Here is a 24,789-nt window from a genome sequence, read left to right as displayed (position 1 = left end):
AGCTGCTATGGGGAAGGAGGTGCAGCGGTGGGCACTGCGTCCCCCCGACTCACACCCACCCAACTGCCCTGGCCAGACCCTCCCAAAGGAGCTTCTGCAAGAAGAGACCACCCTCTCCACGTGCTGATGGGGCACGGACTGGCCGTATAAGAGAACTCGCAAGGAGCTGCGCGCACGTGCCCATCGCTTCAATGGGATCAGCCTGGACCACAAGGTCTGGAAGAAGCTGCTGCTGCAGTGACCATGTATTCCTGAGGAACTGCTGCTGCCAATTGATGTGGTGATTCTTTCTTTTTCCCTCTTCTCTCTCATTCTCTCTCTCCCTACATATATCATATACTTTACAGTGTTTTCTTGACTGGCATCACTGTCACTGGATCAAATCCGAGTGACCTTGGCTGTGTTCAGGGATCAGATTGTAATCTGAACAGACTGAAATCTGTTTTCTGCAACTTCGGGAAGTTGCACTCCCGTATCTCAGCTGTGCACCCGAGTATCTTGGTCTGTTCATTTTGGTCAAAGCCAGAATCAATTTTGCGTTTGATTTCCACCCTAAGAGCGACCTTGTCAGCCTCTGGATCACCACAAAGATAAACGAACCACCTTATTTGACTGTGTAGGTCGAAGGAATGCCCGGACGCAAGTATGTAGCTCGTGGTTCCAGGGCATGAAACCTCTAAAACTTGGTATCATGTGACACAGACACAGACCTTTTCCTTGCACACTCATGCTAACACCGCCAAGAGGACAGCGTTCACCATGCACTCTCAACTAATAAAATGAAGTTATAATAAGGCAGGATTTCCTCACAACGCAGCAAGACATCATCCTCCTAAGCAGATTCGTCTCTCTTCGGGGAAAGCAGATGTCTATTACCAGCAAAAGACACATATCCTTCAACATACTGTTTCCTTAAATAGCAGATACCTAATTTCAATCTCTGTCAGACTGATGCTTTCCTGTGAAAGAAAATAACTGTCCTGACAATAAACCTCAGAATTTTTATGTATCTTATATTTCCAAGCAGCAACTGAATTGCAATAATAATAATAATAATAATAATAATAATAATAATTTATCCCTCTTTCTTCCAATAAGGAACAGGAAGAAAAATGAAAAAGTCACACATGTTTCAATTAATCTATTCTTAAAATACTCTCTACTCAAAACAGCTTCTCTTCCAGCACTACATCTATTCTCTGTCAGGTAAGAGCAGAGATGCTACTCCACCAAAGTCACCAGGAAATACCTTTTAAGCTCACCGTGGAGGCTGGATTGTTTGGGAGGCAGCAGTGGCAGCATTTGTCTTTGGTAAATCAAAAGCAGAAGCAAGCACAGGGAGCAAAGGAACTGAGCACGTGTCTCACGTTTCATATATAGGAGGTTGAATTCAGTGTAAACATTTTTGCAGAAAAACACTTCCGAGTAACATGATGATGGTTGAGGCTACAAAGAACAATCTTTGAATCCTCAAGGAAGGGAGAAACATTTCTGTAAATACAGATTGTGAACTACAGCTTCCTACAAATTGTCACTAGATGGCATCTTGTCATCACACTATAAATCTCAGAGCTCACCACTCTTACTCCCTTGTGACAGAAAATACTAAACCCTACGTGTCCTGATGAGATTTCAGTTTAATGCATAAAATCCTGGGTTTACCATGATGCAACACATATGGTCCTAAGAAATCACCTCAAAAATGGCAGAAATTTAGTATTCTTAAGTTTACTTTTAATACATGAGGTGATGCATATATAAAAGTGATAGCAAAATTAAGGGGAGTTAAAAGAAGACCTTTGGAAGGGGGGAAGGAGGGGACAGGAGAGGCTGTTTGTGTGTACGGGGTGTTCTAATTTATATGTCTCATCTATTGGACTTCTCCAAAGTTTTTATTGCTGGCTTTTAGAAGCATGCTTTCTTCGTTTGTTTTTGGGTTTGGTTTTTGTTTTAATTCTAGGCTTTGCTACTTCGGAAACTTTCTTCATATAAACAGAATGAAAAAGAAATGGAAAGAAAATATTAACTGAACTATAAATACTTTTAATGTTAATGATGTATCACTTCATTCATTGTTCAGAAGAACAATAAAAGTATCAAAATGAACCCCGTGTGTTTCTCATAACGCAGCTAAACAGAATTTGATGGACAGCAAGACAATACTTTAAATCTTGGTTGTGAAAATATTTATGCAAGTCAATACTTTTATTCATTTCTTTGCCAGTATCATAAGTTTGCAATGCCTGATTGAAAAGCAAGCAAAAGGAAAAGAGTCAATGGAAAAACTGGGCAAAATTATCGAATTCCCTTTAGTTTCACTTTTATTATGTAAGTAGAGCTCTTACATTTCATACAGCAGCTGTTTATTTATAGCTTGCTTATTAGTGCTGCGCACTCCATCTGTGGGAGCGCACTCCATCCCACAATTTAGTGCTACTGGCAGCAAAAAACGTCCACTTCTCTGCAGCTTTCATACAACTTTCACACAGATAGTCTTTTCCTGCTTTTTCTTCACCTGTTTGTTTATTCCTTCCTGAAATCTGTTAAAGTCCAGTATTTAGAACTACCTAAAATTGCATGTTACTAACAGAAAAGGCATTTGTTTTTCCATTCCTTACTCCACAAGTCTCTTTAAAAGGAACTGAGAGCCTTCAAACATTAGTTTGGCTTATCCTTAACGAGTAACGTCACAAAGACGACCTCACATAGACAATCTATTCATAAACATCCTCTTTATTGGATGCCCTTCCCTCTATGAGCTTAGCTGCTGTTCAGCCCCAGCTTTTCTTTACACAGCAGAACCAGGAGTACGCACAAGCAGCAGCAAGGATCTTCTATCACACTTTATCTGCATTTCAGCAGCTCTCTAGAGTCACCTGCTTATATTAGCATTTGAGTTTCCAGCTAGTGGAAATTGCTTATTCTTATTTTACTTAGATTGACTTAGCTCCTTGCTGAAAGCAAGGAAGCAGAAGAACTTCTGGCAGTGAAAGGAAGGAAGGTTGCTAAGAGAAGAAGGCATTACTTCGTATCATCTCTGCTACCAGCCAAGATGACACCAAATTTTACGTTAATCAATGAAAAAACAAAATGCCAGCTTCTCCTAGAGATCTGCTTTTTTAAGAATAAGAAAACAGCTACAGCTTTGTAGACGTCCACACCATTCCCATTCTAAACGAGGCTATCCCACAATACCAAGAAATCAGCAAAGTAGGCACCTAATTTAACTGCAACACGCAAGTCATAACGTGATGACTTACTGGGGTTGTTTAGCCTTGAGAAGAGGAGGCTGAGGGGAGACCTTATTACTCTCTACAACTACCTGAAAGGAGGTTGTGGAGAGGAGGGAGCTGGCCTCTTCTCCCAAGTGACAGGGGACAGGACTAGAGGGAATGGCCTGAAGCTCCGTCAGGGGAGGTTCAGGTTGGATATCAGAAAAAAATTCTTCACAGTAAGAGTCATTGGGTACTGGAACAGGCTGCCCAGGGAGGTGGTCGAGTCGCCTTCCCTGGAGGTGTTTAAGGAACGGGTGGATGAAGTACTTAGGGACATGGTTTAGGGAGTGTTAGGAACGGTTGGACTCGATGATCCAATGGGTCCTTTCCAACCTTGTGTGATTCTGTGATTCTGTGATTCTGTGATTCTGTGATTCTGTGATGGAAGAGGAAAAGGGTATCAATGTATAACAGGAGTTCAAATGTAAGAATAAATGGTTTGTCTTCATTTCATTTATCATCAAATAATGTTTCCTCTATGCAACCCATTATATTAACACTATCTCATCATCTAAATGATGTTAGTGTATTTTCATGCAGACTATTTCCTGTTAGCATGGCCCACACCTCTAGCCACTGCGCCAACTCAGCCAAGGTGACAAAAGAAACGCCTCATATCCATGTGCAATAATAACAAGCAATAACACTGGAAAAAAAAAAAAAAACCAGAGGTAAGGAATAAGAGTCCAGATTCCTTAACTGTTTTTAACTTTTCCTGCCTGCTGTGGACTAACACAGCAACAGATTTTGTGTGCCTGGGTACTCAAAAGCAGCCAATCTCATGATGACAAAATCTCCTCACGTTAGGTGTCTCAGGTAAAATTCTGACCTTATTCTGAATTCAATTCACATGCAGTGAAACCCACAAAATACTCTCAGATCCGCATGGTAGAACTCCATACAGTTTTCCTATATTTTACAGCAGTACTATTGATAAGGTCGAGAATTTAAAAGAAAAAAATAATCACCATCTTCCTCAGATTTTTTTTATTCTCCCAAGTTCAATCAGCTCTGCAGTATCATTCGAGATATCTGCACAAGGTACTTTCTCTTCTCCCCTGCACAGAAGACACACTCCCCACCTGCCCAACATCTTATCCAAGTGTTCTCTGATGATGATTAGGGAAGAGCAGTTTTTTTCTTTCCATTCTATTCTTGTCTCTGGTAGTGGTAGATTTATTTAATATTTTTTATTAAGAATGCTGGTGCTGAGATACATTCTATTCAACAGAAATCTAAAATTTAAGAAGAAATCCACTTTTTTTTTTTTTGCAAGCCATTATCTCCAGCTAATAGATATCTCTCTCAAAACAGCAGCAGAGATAAGGTAACTTTACGTAGCTAGCACATTTCTATTCAGATCACAAGCAGCAATTCTTGCAGGCATTTTATTTCTCGGCAAAAATCATTATTGTCCCTAGTGAATTACCCTGAAGAGTCCTATTTTACTCCCCCTACCTTTTCTCAACATCTCTTGATTAAAAGGAGTACATGATATTTTTTTTTATCAAATATATAGACAAGAATTTGAGAAATTGAGACTGGGGAAAACGTAAACCTTTGAAACAAGCAAGGTGAGATTTTAAGGCAGCCTAGAGGAAGAGTATGAAACTGCCAATAGGAGCAACAGCACTGAGAGGAAGCCATAAAAGGGACAAAAATGGGAGAATGCTAGCCCTTTAGATTCTGGAATCCACTAATTTGACAACTTCCTAAAGCTTCCCAGTAGCCATTTCATCAGGCAGCCTTCCTTAGCTCCACGGTGATAACTGATTGCCTGACGAGATTTAAAAACAAAAGCAAGGTTTTAAAAGGCACAATCACTCAGCTTAATGAAAACATCTTGAATTATTTAACAAACAATCTATTAAGCAGCTATAGCTATCAAGGAACATGAAGCCTGATCACTGTGATTCACCACCGAGTCAACACTGCAGTTTTATATCACTGCATCTCCAGCCATTCCAATAAAGTCTCAATTATGAAACACAGAAGTAAATTCAGTCTGAGTTTCGGGTGCATTAGACTTTCATAGTGATCTGTCACTAAGAGCAGGAAACGCAGCCAACAATTATTAAAAAAAAATACCTGGAAATAAGCCTTTCAGGCTTTGGAACTGGAGAATTATTCAATAATTCATTCACGGATCCATTTGAATTCTCATCTGTCAACTCTCCTTTTATTACCAGATTGTTCTATAAGCAATGATCTGGCAACACATTTGAAAAATCTATGTATTCCTTCTCATCCATCACAACAAACGATTTCCCAAGCAACAACAGAGACAATGTAATTTCAAGAGAAATAAGCTCAACTCTTAACTCATTATTTTTTATGCCATGGTTGTGTGGCATCAGAAACATAATGGAAAGTATGAAGCCTTTTTCTCTTCCCCTCACAATCTTCTTCAGCAGATCAAAATGCTCTGTTAAACTTGCCTTTCTAATTCCTCCCCGCACCCATAAAGAACCAAGACCCCAATAATTCAATGCCTTCAAGTCACCGAGGCTCAAGCAAGACAACTGAAATACTGCTTCAGGCAGTCCTTTAAGTTTGAGGACATTTTCTTACAGACAATAGCAACCAAAGGCTCAATTATAAAGTAAAGTAAAATTCGATGAAGAGATAAGTAAGGACTCCACAAGCCTTTCCTCCTTTTTTAAAGGAAAGAGGGAGCTTTTCAACATAAAGCGATAGGTGTTTATAAAAACCTGTCCTGCACTTGCAGTAGACCATTTTCAATTTCAGAAAATACATTCAGCTGGAAAAACACCCCATCATTCTTCAAAATATTCACCTGTAACCAATACAAACTTATTTTGAATGCAAATATATGATGCACAGAAACAAATTTCTTAAAATAAGCCTTCACCTTTCACAGCATTTTTTTCCAAGTTAACTTTTGACAAACTAAGAGAAAGGCTGTGAACATCCAGTATCTATTAAAGCCTTTGAAAGCTGCTCTGGTAGGAAGTACGAGCATCAGTGAAGGAATTATTTAAGATAATATTCTTCCAAAAATTCATATATGGGGTAAAAAGAGATTCTGTCCAATCATCGTCGTCAGCAGATAAATTAAAAATCTCTTGTATATATTTTGATCTTTCAAGATATTTTTGTATTTATGTTAGTGTGACTGAGCAGTTTCAAAAGGCAGCGATTTCAAACTGCAAGTGTTCATCTGGAAAAAGTCCAACCACATCCTTCTTTCAAGGAACTTTCAAGATTTAAGGTTCATGTTTAAAATTGCATAAATCGTGCCTGCAAATAGGAAATAAAGGGTCTTGCCAGATACTCGAAATATTTTTTATTTCCTTATTCTGAAAGAAACTCACATTTCTACTATCTTAAATCTACGGGGATACAATTTACATAATCAGAAGAACAAAAAAATCACACGTAAAAACACAAACGTGCAGAGTAACACCAGCTACTGGCATCATGGAACCAAAGGCACTTGAAAAGGCTCTATGGCATGATTTTAGTGTTTTAGAGAGATTAAAAAAAATCATGAAAGGGTCTTAACTGCAATGAATGATCAACCTTCAGCAATATCAAATGCAGTTGAATATCAGCACTATGATATTAACAGATCAGGTCCATAACACCTTAGCATTAACTTTTTTTATGGTGCAGTTATTTCCTGCCAAGTGATAATACTACATGGAAAATGAAGGATAAGTGCAGTATAGAGACCGACTAGATCATTTCTATTCTTTAAGCCAATATAGGACAGTTCCTCTTGGTCTTCTCAGCTTTCAAGCAAACAGCAGCATTACTTCTGTGAACACTTTGGACTTGGATGTCACTGAACTTGCCCAAACTTGGTTTCTTTTTCTCTATCTGCCCTTCATCTGGGGCATCGTTACAATACAGAATTGCGGGGGGGGGGGGGGTGGGGGGCGGGTGTTGCTGTCATACCCCACCCTACAACTTACTCAGATGCCATTCTCCTCTGCGTAGGAGCGAGAGACAATCCGAAGCCAAGTCCGTATGTTGATGTGACACAGTTAGTAGCACGCAAGATAGATTGACTGGGCTATTAATGAACTTACACCTCAATGACACTAATCACTTTTATCCAATTAGGTAAGACAGATCTGTACTATACTCTATGTCCAAGTATGAAAGAGCATTTAAGCAAATTCAAGTACAACCATTCCAAAAGCAGTAAGGTGTCACAGGTAAAAGCTGATTCTAGCAATTGATAGCTGAAACAATTTAAAAGATCTAAACTCAGTTACAGAACCTAATCTATCCAGCAAAGCGCTTCTACTTACAGGACCTTGAGCACTGTTCTTCGCACTGGAAACCAGAGCCACAACATCAGATTGACAGTCCTGAAAAAAAGAGAGAAAGGGAAAAGAAAAAACCACAGATTTAAGAGCGGTTTGTGCTTTATGTAACAGGAATAAAGTTCAACATCAAGCACCACTATAATTAGGTTCAGAGAAGCCATTAGTAAAACATTACAGAAATTTTCATTGCCATTCAACTTAATCATTAGACTCTCTTTACTACATTACACACTTTTGGGGGTTTACCATAACAATTCCCAGGACGACTAGTATTCTTATCCCTGTTTTAGAAGGGTGTGGGTGGGAAGGACAGCACTATGAAACAGCTACAGAAGTTCAGTCACAAAGTCCAGTACTCTTCCTGAATAAGGTCTGTGCCGCCTCACCACAGTAGTATGGAACACAGTTTCCAAGCTGCCTGAAATTCTCTTGGTATCTTATGAAAAATGACAATTCCATCAGAGGGACCCTACTCGGCAACATCAATGTGATGTTGTTGCAAACCACCGGATCACAGGCTGTGCAAGCAGGGTCACAGCTGTGCTAGCTCATCACTCTTGCAGACAGGTCTACATCTGGGTCCACCCTAACATAATGTAAAATTCCTAGTTTTCAACCCTCCCTGAAGCTTCCCTAGCACCCAACCTGGCATTCCACAAGTGTGGACACAAAGCAGATTGGGGCTTGGGCAGATCTTTGAAGGATTTACAGTTACAGTGGAAAACGCCAGAATGCAGGGGGGAAAAGAGTGGTGAGACACTGGCAGTGGTGGCTGCCCCATCCCCGGAGGTGTTCAAGGCCAGGTTGGATGGAGCCTTGGGCAGCCTGATCCAGTGGAAGGTGTCCCTGCCCATGGCAGGGGGTGGAACTCTATGATCTTTATGGTCCCTTCCAACCCAAACTATTCTATGAAAAAAAGAAGTTTTATTTTTGTACAGATAGTGTGAGAATAAGCTGATTGGATTGTTGTTAATTCAATATAGAAACAAAGGCTTCGAGAGGTTCTTTATATAGGTGATAGAAGTGCCTCAGTATCCAAATACAGACACAGGAAACAGAAGTGCAAGACGCAAGTCAGAACTATTTTCAAAAGCGTTATGTTAGAGAGCAGTTGGCCTGTTGAATTTGGCTCTTCCCAAATGAACTCGGCCATTACATTCATATTTATATTTTGAAAAGGTCTCCCAGGGTGAGGCTCCTGCTGCTTTGCCTTTCCTGTCAAACAGATCAGATACCTATATGAAAGCAAAGCTACTCTGTTCCCTTTAATGTTTGGGGACGGAGGTTTGATAAGCTTTAAGTGAGGCATTTCTGGCAAAGACAGCCGAGTAACTGCTCCTTTTAATTATTATGTTTATGTCTCCAGATATTAAGCTTCTAGATCTTCCACTTACAGGAGATGTGCTGCAATCTGGGAAACGGAACTTATTTCAGGGAGTTGATAGTAATTCTCTGGTTCTTCACTGCGTGACCTTTCTGCATTTCACTTCTCTGCATCCCAGCTTACCCATTAATATATGGAGGACTATACCATTTTCTCACCTAAAAGGAAGCTTTATGTCTGTAAACTGTCTCCAAAGACGGCTATTGCAGAAACACAGCAGTCTGAAACATATTACGTTTCCCACCAGCACATGGAAAGAAGTTTTGTGCCACAGAAATTAATGTCTTTATTGGTATCAAAAACATTCTTATTATTCTTAAATTTTCCTCTAGGTATTACAAGTCAAGTCACAAAAAAGGCGTTCTGATGTGGTGAGTGTCCACTTAACATTAACTCCCGAAAAGTATAAATGGGAATATCAGTTGTATCCTGCTCAATGTATACACTGACTTCATAGGAAATGCCAAGAAGCAGATGTTACAAGACATACATAGATGCCAAACTACCATCTAAACTGGCCAACAGACAAATTCCCACAGCCCAGTTGCATCTGTTTCCTGTAAAGGAAAGCAGCCACTTGGATCCACCGTGAGAAGCTGTAAGCTGTCCAAGACTGACAAGCAAAAACATCAAATCATCTGTTGCGTTTTCTAGCCTCTGCATAACTTCATAGCACTGCCACATCCTTACCCACTGCCGTATCGCTGACAAGCTCCATGTTTTCTACCTTTATAGGTTTTCTTCGTTTCCTTATTTCACTCTCCAGCCTTCATCTGCGTCTCACCTTCGCGGCTCTATCTTATCACTTGGTTCAGCCACCACATACCCATTTTACTACTTCTGCACTATTATGCACAGCATACAAATAGAATGTACAGAGAAATACAGTAGAATGTATGTTCAGCTGTTTGTACTCAATGCCCATTACCTTACACTGTCTTCTAATTAGCATTCTCTTCCTCATTAGAGAGCTATAGTGCAGTAGGTTGCATGGCTGACCTTAGATCATAGTTTCACAGTGCTCACATAGGGCACCGTTAAGAATTCAAACCCCATAAACCAACTATTTTGCAGGGTATTGCTCTTGGGAATCTCTCTCGGAGAACCAGGCTGGCAGACATAGAAAGAGATCACAGATTTTATTTTATACAACTCTGTCTTTTCCAGAAGGAAATGGCCAGAGTTCCATATAAATGTCTTTTTAAACAGATATTTTGCAAATACACTTCTTCCCCCTCCCTCTCCCCAGTTCGTTTCCAAGCAGCTCACAGCTTCATGAATCAGTAACAAATTAATAAACAGCTTTGGACCAATGTTGCACACGGGACACCTACTTGGAAAGCTTGTGATGTGCTCCATATTAATAACACCCTTACCACCTGTGACAATCCCAGGCACATGAAGCCAGAAAATAAAAGCCAAATTATCGAGACACTACAGGCGACTCAGAATTCCAACAATAGTTCAAAACTAACCTAAACCTGTTAGTAAGAGCCTGAGTGCCTTCCCCAGCAGTGCCGGAAGCCTGGCCTGGACAGACTGGTAACTGCCAAACACCAATCTCCTCCTCTGCTATTAGACAGATTGAAATAATCATTCATTCACTACAGCTGCAATAATAGCATTCAGGTGCAGCTTTCTGATAGACAGAAGAGATTAATTCTCTATTCCCAGCTCCAGGATGATCATAATGATTTTCATATATCACAATCACAGAACCATTGAGGTTGGAAAAGACCTTTATGATCATCAAGTCCAAACCCTAACCTAACACTGCCAATTCCACCACTAAACCATGTCCTGAAATACCACATCTCCACATCTTTTAAATCCCTCCAGGGATGGAGACTCCACCATTTCTCTGGATAGCCTCTGCCACTGCTTGACAACTCTTTTGGTGAAGAAATTTTTCCCAATATACAGTTTAAACCTCCTCTGGCACCACTTGAGGCCATTTCCTCTCCTCCTATCACTTGTTACTTGGGAGAAGAGACCAGCCCCCACCTTGCTACAACCTCCTTTCAGGTAGTTGCAGAGAGGGAGACCCTATCTATCCAGCCTCCACCTCTCCAGACCGTACAGCCCCGGTTCCCTCAGCTTCTGCTCCCCAGACTTGTGCTGCAGTCCTTCGCCCAGCTCTGTTGCCCTGTAAAACATTTTCCTATGCACTATTTCTGTACTTAAAACAAACTAAAGATGGTTTTGTGGTGTTCCATTCACGCTCCCTTTCAGGTAATACGTCGTAACAATCTCTCATATGTTTGGGTTATGCGAAGCCTTACTGCAATGACAAATCAATTAACTCTGCACTTGTCTTGGAGTCTAGAGGAACGGGAAATAACGTCACTTCAGCACTGCAGCATTCATGGCAGCACAAAGAAAAACTCTTTCCCTCTCCTATAGAACTGTTCCTAACAGTGCCTCCTCCAGGTAATTTGTTTTAGGTCTGTTGATTCCATGAACATTTGTGTTTTGAGATGGTTTCTGCTTGGTCTGCAAAGTTGGAATGGCAACAACCATTCACAGGCCGTTGTGGTCTACTCTGCTATAAAGGGCAGCTGTACTGTCTACACATCAGAAGTTTCTTACGATATCCTCTTCTATCCATCTGCCCTTACAGAAATCATGAAATAGCCTTAAAACGCTCTCTAAACTGTATATGAGGCGTACCCTTCTCCCTACCCCTCCAACTGAAAGTTTGGAGTAAATGTCAGCTTACAGACATTACTATCCACTCTTCTTGCTTTAATGGGAAAAATAAATTTTGGCAGTCTTTCCCTGGTGTTAAAAGTCGTAGCTACTCCCTGGGGATAGAAAGAATCAATGCAAGTAAGATCCATATTTTCTTTCTTGGAACAGTACTACTTCCAGCAATTTATTTGACTGACTATGCCTTCTATTACCATGTAAATTGTTTCAGGCTGCAGCAAAAAAAAAGTATTAATCTCCCCTCAGTAAGTCATAAAATAAAGAAATCAATTTCAAGGTCAATTTAGTCTAAATAACACCTGCTGCCCTTTCTGTAACACGCAGGCTCCTCTGAAACACTAAGTTGCTGTCTATAAAGGCATCAATATGCGATGTTTCACATAAATCAAGGTAACATATAGCACAGTACTGCTTATTTTCAATGCACCATCTGAGGCTTAAAAAAAAAAGACTCAAAAGGGGTCTCTTGTCGTCATACATTTTCTGCAGAAGCATGACAAAATATGAAGCTAAAAAAGTCTTGTTTGGGGTCTGATTATGCAAGCTTTTATCTCCTACAGGCTTGGGTATACTGAGGGATTCTCGGCTCCACTCGTATCCACAAAGGGTGCGCCTCAAAGCAAGAGCTTCACTGGGAGCAAGGGGAAGCACTAGACACAAGAAGAAATCTTTTCTTCTCCTACTGGAAAGCAAAATGGAAAAGAAATAGGGTAATGGTGCTTTTTTCCTCTCCAAAGTATGTATGTAGGAATGGCAAATTACTAGAAAATTTCTCTGCTGCTCACACAGAGGAAAAGCTTTTAAGCGTAGATACATTTCTGGGGTGGTAAAAATAGACCTATTTTTCTTCTAAATATACTAAATAAGATTTCATGGTAGCAGATAGACCTCATTTGATGACTCTACAGATCCTCTACATTCATGCTCTGTTGTTTCCTGAAAAGTTGGCCTTGAACTCTTATGTGTCTGGAACCTAAAAGAGAAGCTACAAAACCACGGGACTGGGTGGACTGGTGCATATGTTTCTCCCCAGTGTGGTAGTTCTTTCCCATTAGGTTAAGACAACTGTTTATCCTTTACCATCTACAATTCACAGCAGTGCTGGTGCCTCTCTAAATGCAAAATCCTTGACAAGAATAATTCTGGGCTGCCTGGTAGTCAAGAAGGATAGTTATTTGGGACGAAACCAGAGTTCAGGGAGAGGATTCTTTCACAAACAGCATCATCACCTCAAGCCTTCAGAGCACCGTTAGGTTAGAAGCCAAGGAACACGCCAAGCCTGCCACATCTAAAAAGATGAAGGGTATTTTTTTGTTGTAGACTATTTCTTCCCCTGGGTCCCCCTAGACAACCTATAGCCAGGCAGTGAAAGTTCCTGAATAAAGCAAATATGCAGATATTCTGTAAAGAGGATTTCATATTCTTGCTAGGCTTCTCTAATGAAAATAAAATAACGTCTTGAAGGTTTTCAAAAAGTGATGAAGACAGAAGGAGGAGTGAGGCCGAGCAAACAGAAAATTGAAATCAAGTTTACAGAAGAAGATGGTTTAATAGCAAGAGCCACATTTCAGCTTCCCTAAAAAGGACATATTACAGAAGAAGGCAACTCCTAAAGGTTTGCGCCAGACACACAAAGAATGATGTTCCTACACAGAGTGCTGCAACCGAAGTAGTCTTCCTCTAGAATCAGCTTGGTAAGTGGTGTCTATTTGCACTTTCTCTTCCACTATTATGCCAGAGATTGTACATCCACAACTCAAGTGGTGTCCACGCTGTACTCTGTAGGCAAATGTGGCAATTATTGGAAAGTCTTTACCTTCCTATTCTAGACAGCAGAAATACATTCCAATTGTAAATACAGAAAAAAACCCCATCAACTACATTACTTAGAGGAGGGACTAAGTTAAAAGTCAGACAACACCATGCCTGTTGCACCTTCCGTGATTAGCAATTAAATATATATTTATATATATATATGTGTGTGTATATATATGATGAATACATATAAAGAATGTATATCTGGAAGAACAAATCACACTTAAAATAATCAAAATACCATTTAATCAACTAATATTTGCATATATTCAGAGTATAATGATTTCTCTGCAATATTATTCTAGAGAAAATTATTTTCTTTAAAGAAAACAAAATAAGGAATATCTCCCTTTTCTAACAGATGGCACTCAGTGAATCAAATCAAAGGTTACTTAGAAATAAGTTTGAAAACAAATTCACGGAGCAATGTAATTCACTGGATACTGAAGATTTTGTTTTATTGGATACAAGAATTTTTTTCATTGTTAAAATCCACAGTCTCAAACCATATTTCATGTAATCCACTCTGTGAAATCTTACCACAAGCCATCAGAGATAATGGTTGTGTCTCAGGAGCTACCACTGTGGTTACAGATCCAGTAAAAGTCAAGAAACAAATATGAGATTTACTAGAAGTGATAATCCCTTAATGTTAGATCATGTTAAATTACATAAATATTTATTTTGCAGTTGACTGTGTCTAACAGCACGAGATTCCGCAGTGGAAAAGTAAACACAAGTCTGGAAAGGCTGTTCACGAGCCTAAAACATTCAAAACTTAAGGAAAAGTAACTCTTTTTTTTAATAGTGTATTTGTTGAGGTTAAAGAAAATGTGTAATACTAACATAAAAGATACTCAGCAGGAAAGAGAAATGTTAGAATAATAACTTTTTTTTCAACAGGTAATCATCTTTCCAATATGCCAAAGCACACAGTTCAAAAAAAACAGAACAATGAAGCACTGGAAATAACATGGGGAGATATTTCCTGGAGATTAAGAACATATGCAATGCAAGAAGAAATCTAGATTAACACATCAGTTGAGCAAATACAGTTAGGAATAAATATTTCCTAATCCTCAAACAGTCAGTGAAGGTGGTAAGTTATTGCAAGATCTGCTGTGAAATCAAGTTGAAGGAAAAGACAGAACAACTCCAGTTAAATAAATACTTTCAAAATGTAATCACAAAGAAAAGCGCTAAGATGAGATGTCTGACACTGCCTATTTATCTCCTGAGTAGAATTACTTTAGGTTTACCGAGGCAGAAGCTTTCAGTAACCTACAAGTCTCTCAGGGACATTTATCTGGGAGTGCTACAAGACAATCAGGAACAGAATCTGTAGAGCAATGATAATCATCACCGAGGTCTCACAGATGGAGGAGTTCATCCTTGCACTGCAACAGCCAGTAAACATCCCCACATATCTCAAAAAGCAGTCCTGCCCTGGGGTACAGGCAGACCTCAAAGCACAAAATTTCAGCTGAGTTCAGATAAGAAATAAAAATTTCCCGTTTTAGTGGAAGCTCCGAGGAACGCAGCTGGGCTGTAATTCTACTCAAAACAGCCTCATATAATGTCTCCAATGATTCCTGCTTTGCACCAACTGAAGCAAAAATTGTGCTAGAAATCTCCCATCGTACTCCATCACCAAAACATACCATCAGGAAATACTGGATTCATGAACTTTCCAACATTTTCTGTAACTGAATTACAAGACAGAATTTCAGACACAGGAACATATTCTGATTCTTCTCCTCCCCAGACACAGAAAAATGCCTTATAACTACATCATTTTTGATCAATGATTGTTTTCAGGTGTATTTCTCCGGAGCGGTCTACCTGCCTTATCACAGAAGCATAAAACCCTATTTGCAGGAGTTACTTTTAATGAGATTCTGTGGCATCAGTTAGAACAGAGCTACACCCAAACCTAACTCAATATCTAACTGGGATGAAGATCTGTTAATGGCATAGCATTAACGTTTTGCTAGTAATGCATTCTAACTACTTTACATTCTTCTGTCCCAAACTGCTTCAACAGGTTATATGCAAGTTTCTAGCATCGCGACTTCAGAAAATAATCAAAAGGAAGCATTTAAAGCATCTCCTCTTTAAATGTCCTTAGGAAACAGTTGACTACTTCCCAATCCCTTACAGTATCATCTAGATTTCAAAAGCATTTTCATTTTTTTCTTCCAGTATTGTGCCATGGATTCTACATCCCTGACTTAAATAAAGACCGGTAAAGAGAAATAAACTAAATATTTTTGTTATACCTTGTGATAGGTGACCCTCCATTGTGTCCTCTCAGAGCAGTATGCTGTGCACTGCCCGCAACTTCAGTAGTTCCTCCTAAGGGCGTTTTAACCCTGAGTTTACTTTATTCAGACCAAATTTAAAAAACAGGTGGCACATACGTTAATTATTATAACTGTAATAACTGTTCTCTGACTGTACTTTCAATGAAGAGTGACAATTACAAGCCGCCTTCTGCTCTGAACACTTGCTGTTTTACCCAAGATTTCTTGCAGGACTGAAACAAAGCTGCAGTCATGTATTTCAATTTTTGTTATGCTACTATTATTCATGGGTTTTTTTCAGAAAGGTTGATGAGGCCTGAAATAACAGGAGATTTCTTCTTTTTATTGAAGAAATACATATAAACGCAAACAAAAGTGAGGAATCAATTCAAAAGCCTGGGATGGCTCTCCAATAAATAAAAGTAAAACGAAAATTTAGTTGCATGCAGCTATTACAAGCTCATGTAATTCTCTGGCAAGATGGCACTTATAGTGCTGTGTTTATTTCTGCCAGAACAATATGAGGAATGTTCTATCAGTTGGAACTGGATTACAAAAAAATAAGATTCAATTTAAGAATAAATGGCATGAAGCCTGGGGGCAATTTAAAATTTGTGTATTTAAGAAAAATAAATGTATACAGCTTGCAAGAAATAATAGTTTCCACGGTAAGTTTATGAAGGTATACAAGCTATGAAATTATGTAGATAGCGTTCAAATGCTACAGCACATGTCAGTTTACGAGAACCAGCAGTAAAAATATGGTAACAATAGAAAGGGAAGGCAATAAAAAGCAGATGCCCTGAGCAAGCACTGTACTGCGCAGAGAACTGGATGCACAAAGAATAGAGTTTAAGGCAAAATTCTCATATTGCTTCCCCACAACTGACTTCCTCCTCTCTGCTGTTGGGTTAAACCTGTTTCCACACACATGGTGGGAGCTGGACTCGCAGCAGACACGCGAGTTCTGCAGGAATTTTCAATGTCACTGCACTGCTTCACAACTTAGAGGAAAAACAAGTGGCATTATTAGAATGAAAACGCTCCTCAACACCACTCTGCACTGTGCCTGTGCCCTCTCCCTAAAGATTTCATGACGATTCCTAAAGAAGGCAGTGTGGAAGTGAAATCCTAGTGAGCCCAGAGAAATCAGTGGTATTGAAATCTATGACCTATGGAAACACTTTGAATTTTACCACTATTTCAAGACCCCAAACATAAGCCCGGTTTGAATCTTCCTACAATACAAAAGCTTTCTCTTGCTAATGACCTGCTTAAAAGCATCCACATTTGCTAAGCTATTAAACTAATAATTAGAGCACATATTGAAGTGTCAACATCAGCAAACTTTCAGTTTGCAGGGAACAACAAATTTGCAAACAGAAGGAATAAGATACAGACACAACAAGGACTCCTACAGTGGCAAAACAATATTCTTGCTTTTCTTTAGTCTTTACATAAGGAAGACTTTCTTGCCTGTGTAAAATATTATGCAGCTTGCCAGGATGAGATAAATCATACTGTGCTTCAAAGCATCTACCAAAATACCCTACAAACCCGTACCGCTCCCTGGTGTCTTTGATTACAGGAGTTTCCATGTTCCCGTTGCTTAAAGGAAAAGAGTTCCCCTATCAGTTGCACAACAGGTTCCATCTTTTGGATAGTTACACAAGTCACAAAGGCTTTTTCCAGCACTTCAATCCTTACAGCACAGACAACTCTTCCATATTCCCTGTGGTGCAGCACATGGTAGACAACGTAGGCTCCAGCTATTCCTAACCCCAGGATAGCTTGTATTGTTAACTTTTGTATATAAGGAATATAGCTACAAGACAAAACTTCTTAAGTACGTGTCCCTCATCACACATTTCTCTGAGATTACAAGACTGCCTTTTCATTTTTGTTCTGGAGAGACAGTATCGATTTTACCAGAAGTCGGTTTGCAAATGAAGTGATATCAAGATGTACATTTCAACATTTGCTTGGCTTTAATAAACCAAACTGAATATATTGTCAACGCATTCCTGCCAGCACGATGAACATGCAAACATGGGAAGAAACATCGACCCACAATTTACACCAGTCAACCTGCACAGAGAAGTGTGAACTGAACATTCACAAAGTGCTCTCGCGCACATTATGACAGCACTCAAGAGGAGCTGCAGAACCTGCTCTTACGTTGATTTCAGAATGAGAAACTGCTTGAGCACATTTATTTGGGGGCCAGACAGGAACAGACCTTTGCTTGGGGCTGAAACGCACTGTTGGATAGGATTGTGCTGCAACTTCTAGTTGTTGCCGATACCTCCGCTTTTGCAGAGCTACAGGAATCACTTAAATTCAAACAGAGCCGCAGTTCCAAATGAACTACATTTTATACCTTTTCTTACTTGTCCAAATGTCACTCCCCCTACAGGGGGTACATTTAAGCAGCCAATACTGACTCATGGTGTTTTGATCTGTTTCAAATCCAGAGCCAGCTCCCCAGTTACTTACTGAGCTGAATTTACATGGGAAGTTACTCTACCAGGGACCTGCTCTGTTATTTGAGGCTTACTGATTCTTAAATTAGAGCCACCGGATTATAAATCAAATAACTATTTAAATAAAATTCTAGCGATACTAGAGTTCAGTTAGGCAGAAGTACTGACTGCACCTGTGAGCAAAGTGCAGCGATTAAAATATACATAGAAGCAGAAAAAATTGATGCCCCAAAGAAAAACAGTTTTCTTTACATGTAATGAAGTTGCCATTAATTTAGCAACAAGAAGTCAGGTTGCAAATAACCTAAATCCATAATAAAGGCTGACTTTGTCTTGCTGTGCGTTCAGCTCTCTACAAAGAAATGCTGGATTTCAGTGTATTTCATAATTTAGCCTTTACTCTTTTCACTCCTAAGACATTTGAGCATAGGACATAATGGAAAAGGATTACTGTCTTAAAGGAAAAGGATCCTGCAGGATCTATGGACTGGAAGCCATAATAGCCCTTTATATTCAGCAAGTACTGATAATCACTGAAACTGCCCTACATCCAGTGTGCGCAGTACAGCTGCCTAAAGGGGTAAACAGGAATGTAACGCCAAGTCTACATTACATTTTTTATCAGCATAACTACACAGTTTAATCACCTAGGGCTGTGGAGGGTCTAGCAATATATATATATTCCCAGCTATGCTTTTACTGGAGGGAAGGTTGGGCTGTGAAATCAGACACCAGCCCCGACCTTTCACTATGCGCTGATCTTCCTGTGTGGTTTGGAATAAGGAACAGTCAAAACCTGCTTAACTGAGTCCCCAGAACAACACAGAGACCGTTGCTGACATAGTGGTGCACTAGTAATGCCTGCTCCCTGTTCTCCCAAGCTCAAACAGTATACAACAGACCAAAATATTGGTCAGAACTGTTCGCCCTGACTTTCAAGTCCCTGGGCCCTGAATCATAGAATTGAAAATCACTATGAAAATTAAGCAGGGCTTTAGGTTTTTTGACTTGGAACTAATTATTTTCAGGATGAAGAGTTACTGTTGTGTTTCAATGTCCTATCTCTGAAACTGCTTGACAGTACAACATTTATATATATTATAAAAAGTCATGAGAGCAGCAGTCCAAAGAAAATGTTAATAAGATACCTATAAACACTAAGGCTTTTATCCTCTCAAATTTAACTGCCAAAGTCTCAAATAAGGCCCAGTTCAACAGTTTCAAAGGGTCAAATGTTGGCTTCATTGTCATTTCATTATTCCCCTGGATTTTCATCTTTTTTAAACAGCAGCTACGTTTATGCTCAGAAATAGTGAGCATTGAATCTTCTTCCCAGAGAATTCGTGCTTACTTGCCAAGTCATGCTGTGAATCTGCTTAACTAGAATTTACAAGTCAATTGACACACATCAGTCATCCTGTCCTGCTGACCGAGGCAGCAAGCTGACTGCAAAATGCAATGTCAGCTTTTAAGGCATTACCTAAACCAAACAAAAATAGGCTAATAGCAATGCCAAGTTGTCGCTCTGCATTTATCAATAACAGGGAATAATTTTTAGGAAAATAATAATAAGTCCTCCTCAGAATATTAATGCTAAATGACCTGAAAAACTTTCCTAAGGGACTGAAGCCATAGAACAAAGTTTCATTTTATCTTCATAGATCTGACAGCTCAATTTCCCAAGTTCCCAGGGACTTTCAGCAGTGCCTGACCAGGGCAGTAACAAATGTCAGTGTTTACTTTGAGATCTCTTCGTTAAAGCTCTCTGTGCTCAGCAGTCTCTTTAATAACACTCTTTAGGCACCAGAGGAGCATGTTCTGCGTAAAGCAATAGGGAGTGACTCAGCAGAGTGTGTCTATTATGTTTAAACAAGATGGAATTGCTGTATTTAACTAACATATGTTGAAGGGTTTTTTTAATGTGAATTCAAACTCCTCAGCTCAACGTGACCATAAATTATCATTTGAAACACATTATAAAACTGTTCAAATTCAGTCATTTCCCACAAGCTCACCCTGATTCTGTATATTGACTACAGAAGCAAAGGAGTTTTCCTTCTGTGCAGGGAGGGTTGCAGTAAATAATCTTCAAAGCCACCCTTAATGTCCTCCAGGTTCATCCCTACAGACATGGTCTGCAATGACAAATGATACAGAGCAGCAGACTGTCACCTGTTGTAATCCACAGGGTCTTCTTACATGCATCCACTAAGGTGGATCTTGTCACTGGCGCCATATGCTTAAGGGTCTATGGAAATATGGAAAAAGCTTTCAACATTACCACCAAAAAAAGAAGGAAGATACAGACATATGTAAAATAGCCATAAGCATGGCATCAAGGAAAGAGTCTGTCCAATGTTTGCTCTCTTCGCCCTTTCCCCTCAAAACTACTTCACACCTTCCTAGTTGAAGGAAATTTTAGAGGTAGATATTTTCCTTTTCTCTAGCAGAACACCAAAGCATTGAGGTACGTTTTCCTTTCAACAGACTGTCGTACTGTTCCTTACTTTCAGTGGTGGTGGCACAGACCACAGTTGAGGTACATAACATTGATTCTTCCCACAGAGGGTCTTGCAGCTAATATATGACAGCCTCAACAATGCAGCAAATATCTCAAGGAAACCAAGAAGCTGCGGCAGCCGTCATCCTTCTATGCTATGTAATTATTTCCATGTGAGAACCAAATAAGAAAACAGTTGCATAGGATAACACCTTTGAGGGAACACCGTAATTTTCAAGTCACTGCACCCACAGCCTTAGCTTCACATTTTCGTTCCATATGCTCATTGGTAATGCTTTGCTGTGCTTAAGTCACTGAATCAACCCATGCAAGTTTCCTTCCTTGCTGATGCCAAATGACAAAAATATCAAGTTATTAAACAATTAATTTGGTCCATTTCATGATAAGTCAATTCTTAATCTTCCACTGAAAACCAAAAAAAAGAAAAACAAAGGAAAAGAAACTTCAGGTTTGGGGTGGTCTTTTTGTTATCTTTTGTTCTTCATAATATGGGTGCAGTTTAGAAAACATTGACAGTATATGCCACTTGCATCATGAAATCTATGATCCTTGTAACTGCTCTACCCATCATCCTCCATTTTGGCAATTTATCTTGATGTGCGGGAATTTGTTACATCAGTTCTATTGGCCAGAGGAGATTTTTCACATTGCAATACCAACAGAACAATAAAGGTTAGAAACTGACTGGGTTGAACCAGTTTAGTATCCATGCTTTTTCAGCAGTAAAATCAATAGATATTGTTAGTTCAGCTAGCAGTTGTATTTATCAAGCAATCTGATATAAAGTACACAATGAACAGGAAAATATTTCTATTTTACATCCAGCTCATGTTTACATACGTGCATCCATCCACTTTAGCCAATGGCATGAAAACAATTGCCAAGATCAGTGCATTACTCTCCAGCATTAATTTTGCCGGTGAATCCATGCTGGTACTTAGCATAACTCAACTTTCTTGGCTAAGTGTTTCAAAGGGGCGTTACAGTTATTTTCCCCCATCTTTCAGGAAGGAGAAGTATTGCCTTTGAAAGACCAACTGACTTTGCATCTATGTATTGTTACTTATATACATAAACCTCATTGGGCACTCAAAAATCTCTGCTATCAAACATATAAATACTAACATTAATATTTAACCTCTGATGTGACAGTATTGCTTAAATATCCACTGTCATTATAAATATTATTTACGTGACTTAATCTCAGTTTCAAACAGAAAAACTTGTCCTTTTCTGAAAAACAATATTTGCAAACAGTTCAGATCTCGCATCTGACATTCAGATAAAGAAAAAGCCAAATAATGATTTGAGAAGGTATTGTGAAAAGCGTACTAGGCTTTTCTTGCCTTTGTAGCAAAACAGGCTGATAAATTCTCATGTTTTCAGTCCTCAATTTTATTAACCGATAGGCATAAACCGTAGCGGATGTTCTTTTATTGAGTACATTCAGCTCCATAGGTAAGGTAGCCAATTCACAACAAAAAAAAACAGAATCCAGCTTGATCCGAATTGAAAGATACAGTTTGTATTGCTAGCAGCTGAGAAATAAGTGTCCTCAGTAGATTTTAACCAACATATAGTGATTACAGAAGTGTGCAAACCAGTCTGGGTTCAGAATTACTCTATCAGAACCATAAAAGAAAACCATTGTGTCTAATCCCACACACGCACAGACACCTCATACACTTTCTCTGCACTCAATTTCTCTTCAGGCCACAAATATCCGTTCTTTCTAAGGCAAGGCTGCAGTTCTGCTTGGTGCTTACGCCTGACCTTATGGAAGCATTTTCAGAACAAGCCGAAAAACCAAATATTAAATTCACATCCATAGTTTGAAACACTTGATCCGCTGAACTGGCAATATTAAAGGGATATAGCAAAAAGGAGAGAGTACAAATAACCCCACTTTATAGATGCAGTCCAATGAAATGAAGGTTTTTAACTTCTTCTACTGGAAAAAAAAAAAAAAAAAACATTTTCAACATCATATTTTGAAGGAGGTTTAACTCTGATTTAGACCTTTTCTTAAAAATGCTTCTATTCCATCAAACTGAAGCATTTATTACAGACAAAACAAAAGAACAGCGAGACCATTTTTAATATTCACTCATTGCACGATGCAAGATGTGGCAGGAAATGCTACCAGATACACTAAAAACCATCTCTGTATTCGCACAGAAGGGTATTTCCTATAATTATTCCTATTCTTCGTATTTTCAGATCAAAAGGTGAATAACCAAACTCAAATTACCATATAATTTATCCCATTCAAATATCCCTAGGTTCCTTGTTCAGCAACAAAAGACAACAGGCATATGCAGGAGGATTTAGCATCACATTTAGTGCAACGCAGTACTTGGCTGAACCCACTGATTTCCATAGTAAAATAAGAAACATTTCATTTCAGGATTTAAGTCTACAAATATGCGATATACAGCAATAACTATAACAGAACCCTACATAAAATAATGTGTTAGATATTAAATCCTATAAATAACTCCCACCTTACAACCAAATATCAAAACCCCACCACTGTGTGTACACATACCCTTAGAACAGCCCCACTGGAATGTCAAGTTCTTAAGCAAAACCACCATACATTAATGAATTATAAACAGTTCTTTGTCTTAAGAGTTAAAATAGATACAATAGTCATTGTGAGTTTGGTGGTTTTCAATTTTTTGTTTTGGGGAGGTGGGTTGTTATACAGATAATTGTGCTGAATATCCTCAGCATTGTCCTTGTATGATTACAATTAAAGTCCTGAGGCTATCTCATTAAACCTTCTTAATGGGAAACAACAATGCCCAAGATTGAACTAGACCCAAATCCTTGAAGATAGCAAATAATCATATTCCTATTAAGATATTTCTCTCGATATTAGTGCTGGTAACGAATGCAGCTCTGCCTTCAAGGACTGTCTCTCCACTTTCAAGTGCAGCAGTCGCAATGTTTTGCATTTCCTTTGTTTGCCAACTGCACTCTAAGACACTGCCTCGCATTTTCTCGTAGCTCACATCTAAAGATGATGCGCTGCAACTTCAGACCTCATGTTGGCAGGGTGGGATGTCGGAAAACCCTCACACCGCAGGAGTTCACAAGCCTTTTTCGCGCAGAGAGCAGGATGCCTATACGTGCCAGGAATAGCAGGCTCTACGAGGCAGCGATAGCAAGACTTTCCATAACAAGTCATGTGGGAAGGGTCTGTTTGCTTCAAAATATCACATCCGAGTCAAATGCATGGTCTCGACAATCAAATTGTGAAGTCCAGGGAAGTTTCCTGATTGAAAAGAGATACTCAAGAATAACAACAGAGGTGGCCTTGTGATTGTAGACAGACAGACTTCAACAAAAGCAATTGCTTTGGCTCAACATTCATCATAACCGTTTTCCTCACAATTAATCGATTATCCAAGGTTTTCAAACCATAGCTGTAAGTTACAGATTGTAAGATCATTAACAGCAATACAACTGGGCAACAGGAGAGGAGTTTCTGTAACTAGCTTAATCAATTAAATCTTTCTTTCTAAAACTAAAAAAAAAGACCCCAACTTCTATTTTCCAGCTCAAGACTTCACAATTATTGAAAATAAAATCTGTGGGCTTTACTGCCCATCTAAGAGAACACGTTTGATAAACTATTTTCCTTTGATAATACATTTGGCCAGGAAATTTTCCAAACACATTGAAAATGGGAGAGAAAGGGCATCAAAGAAAAAGAGAATACAGAAAAACAAGCAACAGGGACACTGCAGTAAAACAGTGAATTAACTTGAAAAAGCATGATAATTCAACTCAAGTCGTTCTGCCATCCATCCAACCTCTTTTTAAAAGCCTTCACTTATGAAAATTCCCCTTTCCCCAAGTCATTTATTCCTGTGCTTAATTTTAAAGCTTTCAGTTAGAGAGCCTTTCTCAATACCAAATCTACATGTCTTTTGCTACAATTTAAACCCATTATCTTTTGTTCTTTCCCCTGTGAATCTGCATTACTATCATTA

General features: G+C 39.1%; 1 protein-coding gene across 20 annotated transcripts in view; it reads right to left on the bottom strand.

Annotated features, from left to right (window-relative positions):
• Positions 1–24,789, bottom strand: part of RBFOX1 (RNA binding fox-1 homolog 1) — a 1,213,941-nt gene that overhangs the window by 1,064,977 nt on the left and 124,175 nt on the right. For all 20 annotated transcript variants that reach the window (XM_054080127.1, XM_054080124.1, XM_054080166.1 and 17 more), the window contains exon 2: positions 7,556–7,615. In XM_054080127.1, coding sequence (XP_053936102.1) covers positions 7,556–7,615 — 60 coding nt within the window. The remainder of the gene's footprint in view (positions 1–7,555; positions 7,616–24,789) is intronic.

This window comes from Cuculus canorus, chromosome 15 (assembly GCF_017976375.1).
Source record: "Cuculus canorus isolate bCucCan1 chromosome 15, bCucCan1.pri, whole genome shotgun sequence".
NCBI classification, from domain to species: domain Eukaryota; kingdom Metazoa; phylum Chordata; class Aves; order Cuculiformes; family Cuculidae; genus Cuculus; species Cuculus canorus.
Note: the sequence above shows the minus strand (reverse complement) of the source record. Positions and strands in the feature narration are given on the sequence as shown.